The sequence below is a fragment of the Labrus mixtus genome, chromosome 9, assembly GCF_963584025.1.
Source record: "Labrus mixtus chromosome 9, fLabMix1.1, whole genome shotgun sequence".
NCBI lineage: Eukaryota > Metazoa > Chordata > Actinopteri > Labriformes > Labridae > Labrus > Labrus mixtus.
Window position 1 is genome coordinate 20,221,251 of NC_083620.1, and position 15,072 is coordinate 20,236,322.

Genomic DNA, 15,072 nt, shown 5'->3' on the forward strand with positions numbered 1-15,072 from the left:
AGAAGATCTTGATGACGTTTCACCTCTCCTCCGAAAGGCGAAACCTCTTCAAGATGCTATTCCAGTTGCCATTGGATCAAGCTTCGATGTTGTAGGTTTAAGTCCCTGTCAAACCACAATATAAATCATTCAAAAGAAGAATGTGCAACTTTTTGATCCAATAGATGTTGCCCTTGAGCACCAGCATTAAACCAAAACAAACTGCTGTTTGGCCACACCTTCGCTATACTGAAGTCCTCCAGCAACACACCTCCAACCCCTCTCCACTCGAGTTCCTCGAAGGAGTTATGAATTAGACTGCACCATAATGAAGCACCATTAAGCACAAGCGGCGGATAAAAATGTCCTTTGCTTGAGCTGCAACTGCCTGTGGTCTGCATTGTTATGTTAGCAGGCTAATGTTAGCACACTTAAGTTTGCTCGTAGCTTCATATTTCACATGAATTGAAACAGAATGACGGTGTCTAAAGACACTTGCGTGACATTCAAATCAGTTAGTATGTTATTCTTCTTTTCCGTAGTCCTTCATCGAAAAAGCTTTATACGCAAGGCCGTCCCGTCCATGTAAACATGATGTAAACACGGCTCCAACAACTGTACAGCTGGCGGTACTCAGGCTTCTCACTCATTGTAGACAGTCTTGATTTCTGCTGTATTTATGTATACAATTTCACACATTCTACCTTTAACAACAGTTTAAATATAAAATGTTTAATGTGACTGTTTATATCAATGTTTTCTTTGGTTTTTCTTTGGACACTTTTTAACATATTATTTTGAATCATTTCTATTTCCAAAAAAATTCTACTAAAATCACATTTTCTGCGGAGCATGGTCTTCAATTTGTGATGAAGAACCCTGGGGTTGAATACTGGTATCATTTTGGAAATTGTCATTTCTACCCATTCATGTGAAGAATTAAAAGACAAAGACAAAACCACATCTGTGCAATGTTTATTCTGAAACCTCACATCTTCAAAAGACAAAGGGACAGAAGAGATCAAATCCATCTATAAACTTCTAATGTAGGGTTGTCAAAGACATTTCCCTAAAGATCCTAATCACTACTAATTTATATCCAGGATCACTTTGAAGTTTTTCATGAAATGTTGTTTTCTCGTTGCAACGAGTAAATAAGTACATTTGTAAATCCGGAGTGGGCTTGTTAGACTGCATGTAAACATCGTCAGTTTCTATTTAAGGCTAAACTATAATCAGCACCAAAAGAAGAATGTGAGGAGAAAGAAGGAGATTTGGTTTAATATTTCCAGTCTGAAATATCCCTAAAGGCAAAAATGAATTAAACAATGAGTATCTATGTGTACTATCTTACAGTGTACTAGTGTGATAGCTCTGAAGGGATCCAAATATCCAAAATCTTGTTAGCATAAAAAAACTGTTAATTATTTGTTCTGGTCTGATTCAAAAGTTTCTGCCAGAAAAATATTATTCAAATGCCGACAGGAAGGATGAGGATCTCAGTGAGGAGAAAATTCTTGGATAATAATAACCCCAATCAACCGCACACGTTTAGTATTGTAGCTAGACCATCATACTGTAGTCCTATTCCTGGGTCTCTGTTTCACTCTCACATGTTTCCCATCAATGCCCAACAACTGAAGTTTATTGTATTTTTTCGTCAGCCTAAATACCCGGATTTGCTTTTCATTCTCTTACAATGAAGCTGGCTTTGTGTCCAGCTGCTAATAGTAACAAGCTGCTGAATCCCTGAAGCAGGAGCCAAAAAGGACAAGCAATATCCAAGTTTTCTTTCATTGTTTTCCCTCTGATCACAGACAGTTCAAAAAATTCCAGCATTGACTGTTTGTGTGTTCCCTCAAAAACAGACGTTATGTTACCATTTAGTCATATTTTATGAGAGTGTCTGACCTTTCTGGCTTAGGTTTGACCCCAAATGACATAAACTGAATTCTGTTATCAAGTTCAGTTATCAAGAAAAAAATAAAAGAGCATTTAAAGACATTTGCTGTTGTTTTAAAAAGCACTGAATAAACAGTAGGTCATCTAACACTGTCATGTTGAAGGGGTTAAGCTATAAGAATTAAACCAAATAATTAAGCCAAAACAACATCGTTTGCTGTGTCGCACATAATCGTGTCATTCCAAACAGAGAGGGTCAGTCTCTCTCTCTCTAACATCGAGTCTTTGCCTCTGACTCATTTCCTGTTTGTCTCTATCACGTCATTCCCTGTTACGCAGCCCATGATCAAATATAACTTTCCACCTCATTCCTGGCTGATAAACACCTGCTTTTGAGATAACACTGAAAGACTGAATGAAGTTTCCAACTAGCAAGCCTTGCAACTCACAGAAAGCAGTTAAGACTTAAAAAAAGACAGAACATAAATGTATTGTTTAACTTTAAATAGACTGATTGATTATAGTTTCCCTTCCTTTGCCAGACAGCATTTCCTAAAGAATAAAGGGTTGGTGGTATACCAAATTGTCCATTGCAAAGTGTCCCACCATCCACTCCTTTACAATCCCCTTTCCCCTCTCTCCATGCCTCACTATGTGTTATGAATTCATCCGCAGATGAAGCTGATCTATCATTCTGTCACAGAGGCAGGGAAGGGAGGCAGACTGTGGAATGCCCTGGCACGGAGCGCAGCGCTACGCTTCCTCACACGTTCCCTGCTGAGCCCTCTCTCCGGCTCTGTCTCCGTGTCTGTTTTCATGATCCATGCAATGCCCCGACAGCCCCCTCTATCCATCCCCGTCTTACCTGTACCAACCAAACTCACCCAAGCCATCTAAGCTCCAACCAAGCAGTCCAAGAAATGTAATAACACAGATACCACTGCCCCCCCCCCCCTGCAAAGTTATAAACAAGGCAGGCTTTGGCTTTTACTTCCTTGACTGACTTCCAGCTCTGGTCTCCTGTTTGAGTGAATAACACCCTGTGTGCCAATCAGATAGGAAACAAATTAGAAGGCAAGTGCACAACACAGTAGACAGAACTCTATGATCCAGAGTCACTGTGCTCACTTGAGCCAAAATACACAGATTGTCTTTACTGATACTGGTGTCCAACACATTTATTGCTCTTTTTCCCTCTGGAATTGAGAAATCAATCACTCAGACACTTTGTATTTACACAGCCACAGACCAAAACAAAAATGATCCTATGACACAAGATTTAGAGTAGGTCTCTTTATTATTTAATTCTCAGAGGCCTGACTTTTTTTTCCACCAATGGGCAGTCACGCATGGCAACAGTGACAAGAAAACAACTTCCTGTTAACAGGCAGAAACCTTCAACAGAACCAGACTGATTAATGAACAGCCATCTGCTGCAACCGGAAAAAACAGCAAGCTCAAAACACAACCGTTTGAGTTAGTGTGACATGTGTGTACTTGAAGTCCTATATGATTTACTACAGTACATTACAGAAGGCCAGTGTTAATACTTGGCTCTCAGCCATGACACATGGTGGCACAGCTGACCCTTTAAACACTCTCTCTGTGGTAGGTAAATACTAGTATGAGTGTATATTTACTCACATTGAACAGGGTCATGCACAGAGTGTCATCTGTGCACTATGCAGTATATCTATGAATGAAGAGATATGTTTTGCTAGTAGCCAATTCTAATTGTCTTATCCTTTTTCTTAGGCGGTTCTTTCTTTAATTGAGTTGGTCCCCCAACTTTGCATCCAAGAACTTGCTATTAAACGAGTTATTTTAAATAAAAATATCTGCTAATACCAACTAAATCATGGTAAAATACCTGGATTTCTTAGAGTTTATATTTGATAGGTTGACGCTGAGAGGGAGCATGTTTCAGGATGATTCTTTTCTTGTCATGCTAGCAGCCCAGGTATGGGACTGTTGGTCCATCTGTTGATTGGTCAGTTCACATTTATGTTCCTGACTTTAATATGATGTTATTGTTTGGATTTAAAAAATGTTAAAGGTCGCCAGAGAAAGAAAAGTACTTATTTGGTTCCCTAACATTTCTTCTAGAATCAGTACAAGAATTTCTCGACGACTTTTGAATGTATGAAACAAAGTTTGGCACACACATTGGTGATCAAATTACTTTTTATCTTTGACCATTGTCAAGTAAAAGTTTGTATTTGGACAAATGCATGCGAAACATTCAGATCAACCTATATTTTAGCAACTTTATGCAAGTTAACGCACAAAATCAAGATAGTAAGACTCATCAGGTTGTTCAAATGGGAACCACAAACCCCAAATCTTTCTAATTGCAGAGTTTCTGTCACTTTAAACTAACCACAAGTGGGACTCAGGGCTCTATCCAAAATCTCTACTGCCGAAGTCTCTTCTCTTTCAGTGCTTGTCATCAAACCACAACTATCTTCCAACCACATCTGTGTTCACTCATTGCATTTTGTAGGAACAAATTACTGCCAAGATTTTGATCTTTGGCAAGTCCAGTCCAGGGTCAGCCGACATTCTTCTACAACTGAATTTGTAGGAGTCAAGATATACCATGACAAAATGACTGGCAACACAAGAAGCAAACTCACTCTGACTTATAATAAAAGCTTTCCCTTTAACGTAACTCAAGCGCTTCAGTCACAGTCTATTGACAATATAGACAATCTAATCAGACATGCTTATGAGTATCAGGTTAACATTTCTTTCCACAATGAAACGCAGCGTTCTGAAAAGAAACCTCCATATTTTTACTCCGTCAAAACTTCTCAACCAAGTCCCTACTCTTTGATCTCCCCACTAGTCTCTGAGAGAGAGAGAGAGAGAGAGAGAGAGAGAGAGAGAGAGAGAGAGAGAGAGAGACAGAGAGAGAGAGGAGCTGCATAGTGGGAGTGTGTTGTCCCAGTGCCAGGGCAAAAATAGACAGTAAATTACAGAGCCTTCCGAGAGCACCCCGCTGAGCAGCATGACCTCAAAATAACACACACAGACATACGCTGACAAACCTAACATACAAACATGAAATACACAGTTTGCTGCCCTACTTCTATACATTTCCATTTTAGCCTGTTGATGTGACGATCACTCAGAAACTTTCGCAATGCGCCAACAGTCACTGCGCTCCAAAGTTGTGTGCGAGAGAAGGAAACTCTGAGTCTGATTTGCAGATGTTAATGCGATCATGGCCTCATCTCAGCTTACCCAGAACACCCTAAAAAGTATTTATAAGGATATTTATTTGTCCCCTTCAAGTGGCCTGATCCTATGTTTCAAGTAACAGCTGTTTCCTTGCAGTGAACTCCGAATACAAAAACGCACCATAACACACAGTAGACCTTTTGTGTTTTGGATCTAACAAGTTCTGGCTTCCCTTTAATCCCTAAATGTATCTGAAAACAACCTGAGGACAATGCTCCTAAACACTGCAAGCTAGAAAAACAAGAAGACAAAGCCGTGATGAATAACTATCACAGGTGTCATACTCACCTTGAGTGAGTCAAAACAGGCAATGACTCGGCCGTTTTCCACTTGACAGCTCTTGGCAGGGTGGGCGAACTTGCACTCGCTGTCCGGCCGGGAACACGTCCCTCTCTGGAATTCCCGACAAACCTCCAGCGTCAGCCACTTTGTGTCCCGCATCGGTGTCACATTCACCGCCATTTCGGACCAGGCAGGAGGGGTCGATGCGAAGGAGGAACAGATATCCAGGAAATGTGATTATGTGTGAGCCTGTGTGATGCTAATGGCACTAAGACAGATGAGGAGGAAGAACAGGGAAAGGACATGGGAGAAAGTTGGTTTTAAGAGGTTTTTTTCCCCCCTAGGGCATGAATCTGAGGTGAAGGCTAGGAGGCTAGGAGGCCTACCACCCGCAGCCCATCCTAAGAGTCTGTTTGTGGCTATGACAGGAATCCTTCAACGTCTGTCACCCAGGGCCGGGGCTGGGGACGGCCACAGAGGTTTGGCTTCGTAATCTCTCTTCCTCTCTGTCGTTTTTTCACTCAAGTACGCTCTCAGACTGGTTCTCTCTATTGCCTCAATCCTCGGCTGAACTGTCAGACGAGACGAATGGCACAACGCATTATTGATCAGGTTTGGCCCATGATGAAAAGATGCAGGAGAGAGGAGAAGAAGGAGTAAAAAGAGAGGGCGGAGAAGGCTGTGGTGGAGGGCACAGAGAGGAGGCTTTCGCTTAAAGGAGGCGATAAAAGTTTTCTGTCGTCAGCCAGAGAAGGGCCAAGGATCTGTTGACATCCACAGAGAAGGACTGAGTGGTATGGATGGCAGACAGAGCAAGAGATGGGGCAGAGCAGGGAGGTGTCAATGTTGTGGGGACTGGCTCAGCAGGTGGTGTTGGCAGTCCTGCGGATCCTGGTATAGCTGGAAACTCCAGCAGACATGGACAGGCACAGAGGCGGCTTCAGTCGAGCCAAACAGCCATCAGGGTCGACGAAAGAAGGCACTTCTCTCTGTGGAAAAAGGAGGGAAGAGTGTCAGTGGAGCAGGGATTAACACACTCACACACTCACAGATAGGCAGACACACACACACACACACACACACAACTTAAAAACATAAGGCGCATATCTGCATTCATTCTGACACCTTTCCAGTCATTCTCTCGCACATCCTCTCTCTCTCTCTCGGTCGCCCTCACAGAGACTGCACTGCCAGGCTCTCAACTGGAAAATCAAATCAAACACCATATCGCGAACAGTAAAGCTCAAGCATTCAGGCGCAGACAATTTAATTCAAAGACAGACAGTGGAGAAGAAAGAGAGATCAAGGGACAGAAAAAAAAGTAAGTGAGAATGACTTGTCACCTTCAAGACTGCCAATTTACATAACAAATTTACAGACTCTGACTTTAGAATCACTGTAGCAACTTTCACAGGTCAAGCTTTAAAATCTTAAATACAGACTTGCGCTTAAAAGAAACCCCAGAATAACAAAGTGTATGAGTGAAAAATGACTCCACAGCAGCGTTAACACTTTCAGAATTCTTACTCACAATAACACTTAGCTTATAACAACTGTCTCAGGACTTTCCACAACAAACGGGTCTCTTAAGGAAAAACACTGTAACTTCTTTTTGGGCACCGGCTTTTAAAGAAAAAGTGAGTGTTTGAGCATCAAGGCAATGATTATTGAGTTGTCAATCTGCCCCTCCCTGGTGAGAAAAACACCAGTTTGCTAGATGGTTTCAGCATCAAACGATAAGAACTAAAAGAAACTACCGATATGTGTGTTTGTTTGTTTTCCACCCAGGACCTTTTTTAAAAGAGGGGCAGTCTTTTTTCTAATTCTTTTTGCTGTCCACAGGCAGCTCTGGATTCTTTTTGGGACATGTTGCCTTTCTTCCTGCCAGTTTGTGTAATATTGCTGGGTGTTCATGTCTATCCTGTGTGTAAATGGTAAATGGACTTGAGCTTGTATAGCAGTTTTCTAGTCTTGACCGCATGTCACCACCTACACATTCACTCTCTGATGACAGAGGTTGCTCTGTAAAGTGACCATCAGAAGTAACTAATCCCATTCATACGCTGCTGCCGACGAAGCAGCTGGAGCAATTCGGGGTTAAGTGTCTTGCCCAAGGACACATCGGACATGTAGCTGTAGGAGATGAGGATTGAATCCCTAACCTTTCGTTTGAGAGACAACCGACTAACAGCTGAGCCACAGTTGCCCCTATGTCTGATTTATTGTATAGAAAAGCTATAAACAAAGTAATTAAAAAAAGAACAAATGGGTGGTTCAAGAAAAGCCCCCCTCACAAAAAGAAGAAGAAAGAAACACTCCTACTGTGTACAGAAAACTGCTCTTCTCAACTCCATCCCACTTGTGGTTACATCACTTCTCTTTCACTCACACTCAGATGTAATGATTTTATAAATATGCTGACGTGAAGCACTGGTAGATTTCTAAATAAAGACATCATCCAGACAGACATTGGTGAGTAACTGTAAAAGGCGTTTAGGGGGTGTAACCCCTCTTTTCTGTATCCTCAAGTAGCCCTGTTACTCATACTGTACGCCTCGGTCATAGACATGCAGGTTTAGAAATGAATAAGTCTCACTAACCTCTGAGCTTATTAAATGTTAATGTTTGGTTCTGCCCTGCTGTGGGCCTGCTGACTGACACTAGTTATTGAACTTGTTTGTTTATTGGGAAGAACCAATATCTAAAGACTAAGACTTTTAAAGCCAGCTAACCAAAACAGCACTCACAAGAAATGTAAGTATTTTCATTTCATATAGACTTCAAGTTCAACCTTGAAGTAGTGGATGCAGCAAATTCAGGCATACAAGACTGTCATAACCAATCAAAACAGAACTAAAGCAGAGAGGAAAGGAGTCACATTTAGAGCTTTGTATCACAAACTAGCCGTGGACATCCCAACATCTTTATATTTAACTTTGACAGAGTAGATCAAAGGATTATTTTATGATGTGCAATCACCAAAAGTGAAAAAGTAGAGGTAGCTTGGCTAAAAATCAGCCAAAAAAGGAGGAAAGTGTGAGGAAAAGGGAAGGAGAGTAAGAGGGGAAGGAATACAAAATAAAGTAAAAATACTCTTTCAGTCAAACATTGATAACTTATGTGTCATACTCTCTCCTGCTATTTGGGTCAGTTCTGTGGTGAACTACTTTTTCAACCCAAAGCTGATATTTTGGGCAGTGTGTGTGTGTGTGTGTGTGTGTGTGTGTGTGTGTGTGTGTGTGTGTGTGCGCGTGTGTGTGTGTGTGTGTGTGTGTGTGTGTGTGTGTGTGTGTGTGTGTGTGTGTGTGTGTGTGTGTGTGTGCAAAGGCCATGGCAGCCCACTGTATCTGGCCAGAGCACGGTCAGAAAATACAGCAGAAAATACAGCCTCTTCTATTCGTACTGTTCCTATCCTCTATAGTAACCTTTTCTTTTTCTTTTATTATTAAATCCCACATGTTAGGATGGTAGTCCATGAAAAACTAAAAACTGACTTAAGATTCTGTGCCAGAGGATCTACTTTTGGAGAAACTTAACCACTTAACCAAACAACATCAGTGTACTAATATTTTCTTGTCAGGTGGCTCACGCATGCATGGCAGAAACCAAGAGAACTTCAGCTCATGTAAATGAACCAGACATCTCTCCACTGAGCAGCAAACAAAATAGGGCCCTATTTTTTAAATGTGATTTGGGGGGGAAGGAAATTGAATGTGAACAGAGGCGCACTAAAAAAAAAAAAGACTGGTTGGGCGAAAAAATGGCCAGACCTACGGAAAGGTTTCCTGTGAGAAAAATAGTTCATTGTAGTTGTCTCTTGCTATTTTAGAGTCCATGGTTCTAAGCAGAGAGGAAATGTGAGTTCAGAGAGAAAAACCCTCTGATTACCAGCAGCTCTGAACTCTGCCATGCACTGACTTAAAAGAGAATATGCCCCGTTTACAACAACTGCATGAATAAAAAGGAAGCAGTATGTACATGTATTAGATTAGACAAACTTACGCTCCAGTCCTAAGGCCATGTCACACTAGTTTTCTCAAAGGACTGATGTTGTCTTCAGCTTGTGTAATGGCACAGTGTAAACAGCTATGACAAAATAAGATTCAACACCAAATAAAGCAGATATAATTTGTACCATTAGACCCAGTTTCACGTCAATTTATCTCGTGCCATTCCGCGAACAAAATTCCCATCAAACAACTGAGAGAGAGAGAGAGAGAGAGAGAGAGAGAGAGAGAGTGAGAGAGAGAGAGAGTGTGAGGCTCATTAGACGAGGCTCACATCAAAATAGAGAATACAGAAGTAGGGGATTAAGATTATGAGAAATGAACCTGGTGTTGAGGAAATATATGAATAAAGGAGTCATCAATAAGCATCTTAGCATGTGTGAATAATGCATGGGGCCATTTCCCGTAGCCAGAGGCAGGAGATATTATTACACCATCAGATCAACTAGCCACGGTAATAAATTGGAAGGGGAGAGAGAGGTATAAGGCTGGGGATATTACGCACTCCCTGATGTCCCAACTTCCTCGAAAGACCCGCACATACGTGATTAAAATCTTAGCTTCGCATCACAGTCTTCCTCCCGAGTGTTAACAGTGAGAGCGTCACCAGGGGTCACGTGTCTCCTCGTTTAAGAAAGCTTCCTGATCCTGCGCTAATTTTTGATGTTAATTTGGTGCCACTCAGTTGGCTGAACTTTGGTATTTCATCACAGGGAAACCCTCAAGGGAAAACACACTGATATGACCGCTCGTGAAACTACTGCTGCTTAAATACTTAATGTCAAGAGACATTCACATGTTTTAATATGAGGATAGGTGTTCATGATTCTCTACAATACATAACTGTGAATATGAATAAGTATACAAAGCTAGATTTGGGTATTGTCTTTGTCTCTGTTACCTTCTTTTTTATTGTTTAGTTTCCATTTTTTTCAACCTGGGCCATGCTTTTTTTTTTAAGTTTCAGTGTGTCAATGATCAGAATGATCTCATACAAAAACTTCCAATCTCACAAAGCACCTTATGTCTCATTTTCACCAAGCAGTCTGTACAGAGTTGTTCATAAAACAGTACATTCCCAAACTGTGACCAACCCTGATGGACATCCAGTTTCTGATCTATTAGGGTATCGAGTACAGATCCAGTATTGTTTCAGTTTCGAGTATAGAACCTTTATCCTAGTAGTATCCTGATACTTAACTTGGTATCGGAATCGCAGTCCGCATTTTTGTATCATGACAACACTAGTATAGATGCTTTGTCGCCCTTTTTTATTTACTTCATCCATATGAATAATTTAGCTTTCCTCTCTGAACCAAAAAAAAACAAACAAGTTTCTATAGTTTTAGTTTTTAAATGTAATTATTTTGTTCAGTCTTGTTGTGTGAAGTTGTCAACATGTATATTTTAAGTTAAGCCATGAAATGTACTCCGAGTTGTGCATATGATTGGCCAAGTGCAAACCACATGGAATTTCTGTTTTGGCGGTTTTCTCGCACTGTTAACACAAGCCACATTTAGCCCTCCTTCTGAGAGCAATACAGAGAGAGTAAGGAATGAGGAAAAAATCGAGCGAACAGGGGCCAAGGATCGGAGCCATTTATTCACCTTAAATGACTCCTTTGGGGGGAAAATGTTTGGGTGAAGGGAAGAAAGCCAAAAACTCAGGTTCCTCTATTGTTGATTTCCTGTGGTTGACCTTTGGAGCACAAACAACAGTGAAAAAAAATGGTCAAAACTTAGTGAGAGTAAAAGAAAACAATTTGTTTCAAAAACGAGATCCCCAAGTGAGTTGCAGCGTAAACTCTAATCTGTTAGTGGGCGCTGGGTGTGGGGGTGATGTTTGTTTAGGCAGTGAGTTGCACTTCAGACATTCCTTAAGTGTTTCAAATTCTGTGAAGAGATCGGAATCAGATTTTGAAGCTTTGACTCCTGAATGTTTGGAGGCTGATTGTCGGTGTAGCTTTTGCACCTTGATGGAAAGGAACGAGAAAAAAAGAGTCGGAAAGATAGAGGGAGAGAAGGGAAATTCAGTAATCCGAGAGGTTAAAGGGTGCTGAGTGCACCAGCAAAAAGCAGATGCTGTAAGTTTCGTATTACACCACATCACCGGCTGACCGGGATATCATCTATATACGGCCTGAGCTGCCCTTTATACTGATAGGAGCATCAAGAGGAAGGGAGGGGGAGGCAGGGAGAGACAAATAGAGCAAAGAAGGGCCAGTGGTGTTGACAAGGGAAGGATGGAGGCTAGAAGAAGAGTGATGGGAGGCAAACTGGGGCAATTAGTACAAGTTGGTGAGAGACAGAGGTCGGTGTCTGGTACCAAAGGTTGAAACAAGGCGATAACTGGCAGGTACAACAGAACAGAGGAATCAGAGGGAGAAAAGCAGAATTTTGTTCCATTTCAGAGCTCTCCTGGCCCCGCTGTGATTCTGTCTTGACATCTCTCATCCCTCCTCATTTATCTTTCTCTGATCCCCACCTCTTCTCCTTTTCTTCTTCACCCATATGCCTCAGTGTTTTTAGCTTTTTCTCTAACCCCACATCTTTTTTTCTTCTAAGAAATGTGCTCACCGTCTCTGTGAGATGCACCAAGAGTGTCATGTAACCTAAAAAAAAAAACCTTGTCAAAATAGCTTTTAATAAAAGCTGTCCTCATTTTAAATCGACCACTGTCTCAGCCCCCTCTGTTTATTTGAGCTTCTTGTTCCTTGTTCACACAACACCTTATGCTGCAGTGCAATGGTAATGTGCTGCAAGGTCATTGTCACCACGGCAACTACAGAAACCCTGTTTAAAGCAAGGACAAAGTGGTTAATGGGGTCAGGTCCGGCCCGGTGTGTTAAAGCAGGATGGTGAAAATTGTATGAAAGACAACACATTTTTAAATCAACTCTGAACTGTAGACAGTCTAATTTACATAAGCTACAGCAGCAAGTTTAGATGGTGCAAAAGACAGGGACAATGCATGTATTATCAAATCTTTTTTAGTAAAACCATGCACTGTATGTCCAAGCAGTCTCCTTTTAAGTAACATTTAATAATACTACTAAATCCAATTTTAAGTGACATGTGAATAAAGTCAAAGCATGTTTTCATCCCCCTTAAAATACAAATGAATACATGTCACAAACGCTGTAGTTATATCTTGCAATAGAAACCACACTGATTGGGGAAGACAGAAATACTATGAAACCTCATTCCAAACGACCAAACACGGATGTAGGGTCTAACCCTCGAATTTCCTAGATCTACTGTCGACAGCCTTTTTCGTTTCGTTGACTTCTAGTTATTCTCCTTGACCCACATTTTCTGAATTCACACATCAGCCATATCTTCAGAACAAGTCTGTTCTGTCACGTCAGCCCACAGCAACTTTGTCAACAAAACTGTTTCAGCAGTATGAAATGTGTGACCCTTTTCTAAAAGGAAGATACCCGTGGAAACCATAAAAATGAAGCAACCACAAAAGGCCAAATGGAGCGGCTGACGTAAGTGAAACGTACATTAATGCAGGCTTAAATAGTGACCTGCAGCAGGACACACATTGCATGAATATGAGTCATATTGACTGCTGTTCTGAGTTATAAGTTGCTTTAGATGTTTGCCCTGCTGCACTGTTATAGGCAGCAGCTTGTTTGCAGAAGATTGGTTATGACTCTGCCAATAAATTGAGCAAACATCACCACTTCTTGGAATAAAAAACAAAACAAAACATATGGATCTGCAATAAATCTGCAATTCGACAAAAAAAACAGAAGCTCGGACAGACAAGAAAAGGACAAGGGCAGAATACTCAATGTTATAACAAGGTACATCAATGAAAAATGAAAAACTGTAACACTACTTTTGGTTAGGTATATACAAACAGTGTTAGCTTTCTGTGTACTTGATTGCTTCCTTGATGCACAATGAGAAGCTGAACAACAGGAAGCTGCTGACCATCAGCGCGTTGATCAAATGACACATTTGGTCATACTTGTTGTTATATTTATCGCTAAACTGATCATGTAATTTACCATCAGTGATACCAAACAGCTGACTATTGAGAGCTTTCAAACACAGCATGTGAATCTAGGGTTATGTTTTCTGACTTGCTGCTTTGTAGCCCCACTGATAAGATATTCATCGATATCCTTTAAGTCGTCTCATAAGTCCTCACTGGTTTAGTTCCCATGAACTACAATTGTATTATTATAAGAGGAAGTTGTGCCTTTATTAGAATGGGAAGGCTGAAGAGAGAGGGACGTTAGGGGAAAGCGAGACGTGATCGTTGGCAGCAAAGGGCTTTTGTTGGAACACATTGTTGAAGAAAATACATTTGGCAACATGCTCTGTACGTTTGCTCATTTCAAAAGTTTGCTTCAAATTAGCCAGAAAATTGAAATGAAAAACAACTTCTGTTAGACAGGAAGGTCATAAGCAGAACATAATTTATTTTCGTTTATTTTTTAAACAATAAATAATTGCTTTATAACTACCTGTAGTAGAGCATATGTCCATAAAGTTAACACTGGAAAACATCAGTCGCATTAAGGCACAGTTTTAATGCACAGCATGACATCTGTATTTTTTCTTCATAGGAGTGAAATATAAAACTTAAATAAAATTACCATTACTGGAAAAGACATGGCTCATTAAGAAACATTAATTCACATGACAGTGACTAATGAATGCTGGAAAAGTCTCCACTTTCACTTTAATCAAATATAGCATGTTGATCCTGTATAAATCTCCTGCAAACCTCAGTAAAAAACATTTTGTTTTCTGCTGCTCACAGTGCTTGAGGAGCACCGAGTGATGGACATCTCACTAACGCTAATGAGATCAGTTACCTTGCCGAGGGGTCACCAGTATTTATAATGCTTACAGTACTTGTGACCCCTGTCACACACACGCCCGGTCAAACCCGTGCAAGCTTGAGATTTGATCAGTCTCTAGCTGGAGTGCTGGTCATTCTGAAACCATACTCCATTACCATGATGTTTCCACGGATTGAACCATCAGGGTAATTTTAGACTTCATCATCTAGCTTGTGACACACAAACACACACACACACACATTAGTATTGACCACAAACCATGAGACAGCAGATCTGCACCATCAACGCAGGATACACAACTACAGAGATGAACGGAAGGTCAGTGGGTGCATTTACATTCAGCACACAGCCACATGAGTAATATGTATGCATATGCACAACATCCACTATACCTCACTTGTGCACACTTTCTCTCACTCTCACACACACACTCCCACAAACTATGACTCCCTCCTTCAGCTGTAAGACAAACAGAGGGGAGGGGAGCCGTCGAGGGCAGTCAAGTGGCACGTGTGCAAGCTGTCGTCTGCTCTATGGTATCAGAGCTGGTGTTTAAACAGCCTGACGTGCACAGAGAGACAGCGGGTTATAGTAGACACCCACATGAAAAGGGATATACGGTTATCTATTCATATACAACGGCCTTTTCTTCTTATCTTCGCTGCAGTGTTGCTACCTGGCTGTGGCAGTGCCAGCGTGGTGTAATGCAGTGGTAGTGCGGGTGTCATCGAGTTCATGGACATAAACCAGCCCACTGCCAGACCAGTCTGCTCCTCACAGGAATAGCAATGGAGGAGGAAGTACGTATATGTGTGTGTAAGTGTGTGTGTGTG

General features: G+C 41.2%; 1 protein-coding gene across 12 annotated transcripts in view; it reads right to left on the reverse strand.

Annotated features, from left to right (window-relative positions):
* The window catches only part of LOC132980586 (muscleblind-like protein 1), a 66,354-nt gene that overhangs the window by 40,536 nt on the left and 10,746 nt on the right, over positions 1-15,072 (reverse strand). For 11 of the 12 annotated variants that reach the window (XM_061046792.1, XM_061046797.1, XM_061046795.1 and 8 more), the window contains exon 2: positions 5,413-6,395. In XM_061046792.1, the coding sequence (XP_060902775.1) occupies positions 5,413-5,586 (174 nt within the window). In that variant the 5' untranslated portion in view covers positions 5,587-6,395. Of the gene's footprint in view, positions 1-5,412; positions 6,396-11,021; positions 12,382-15,072 lie in introns of those variants that run through there. The other variant, XM_061046790.1, reaches the window with a different exon arrangement.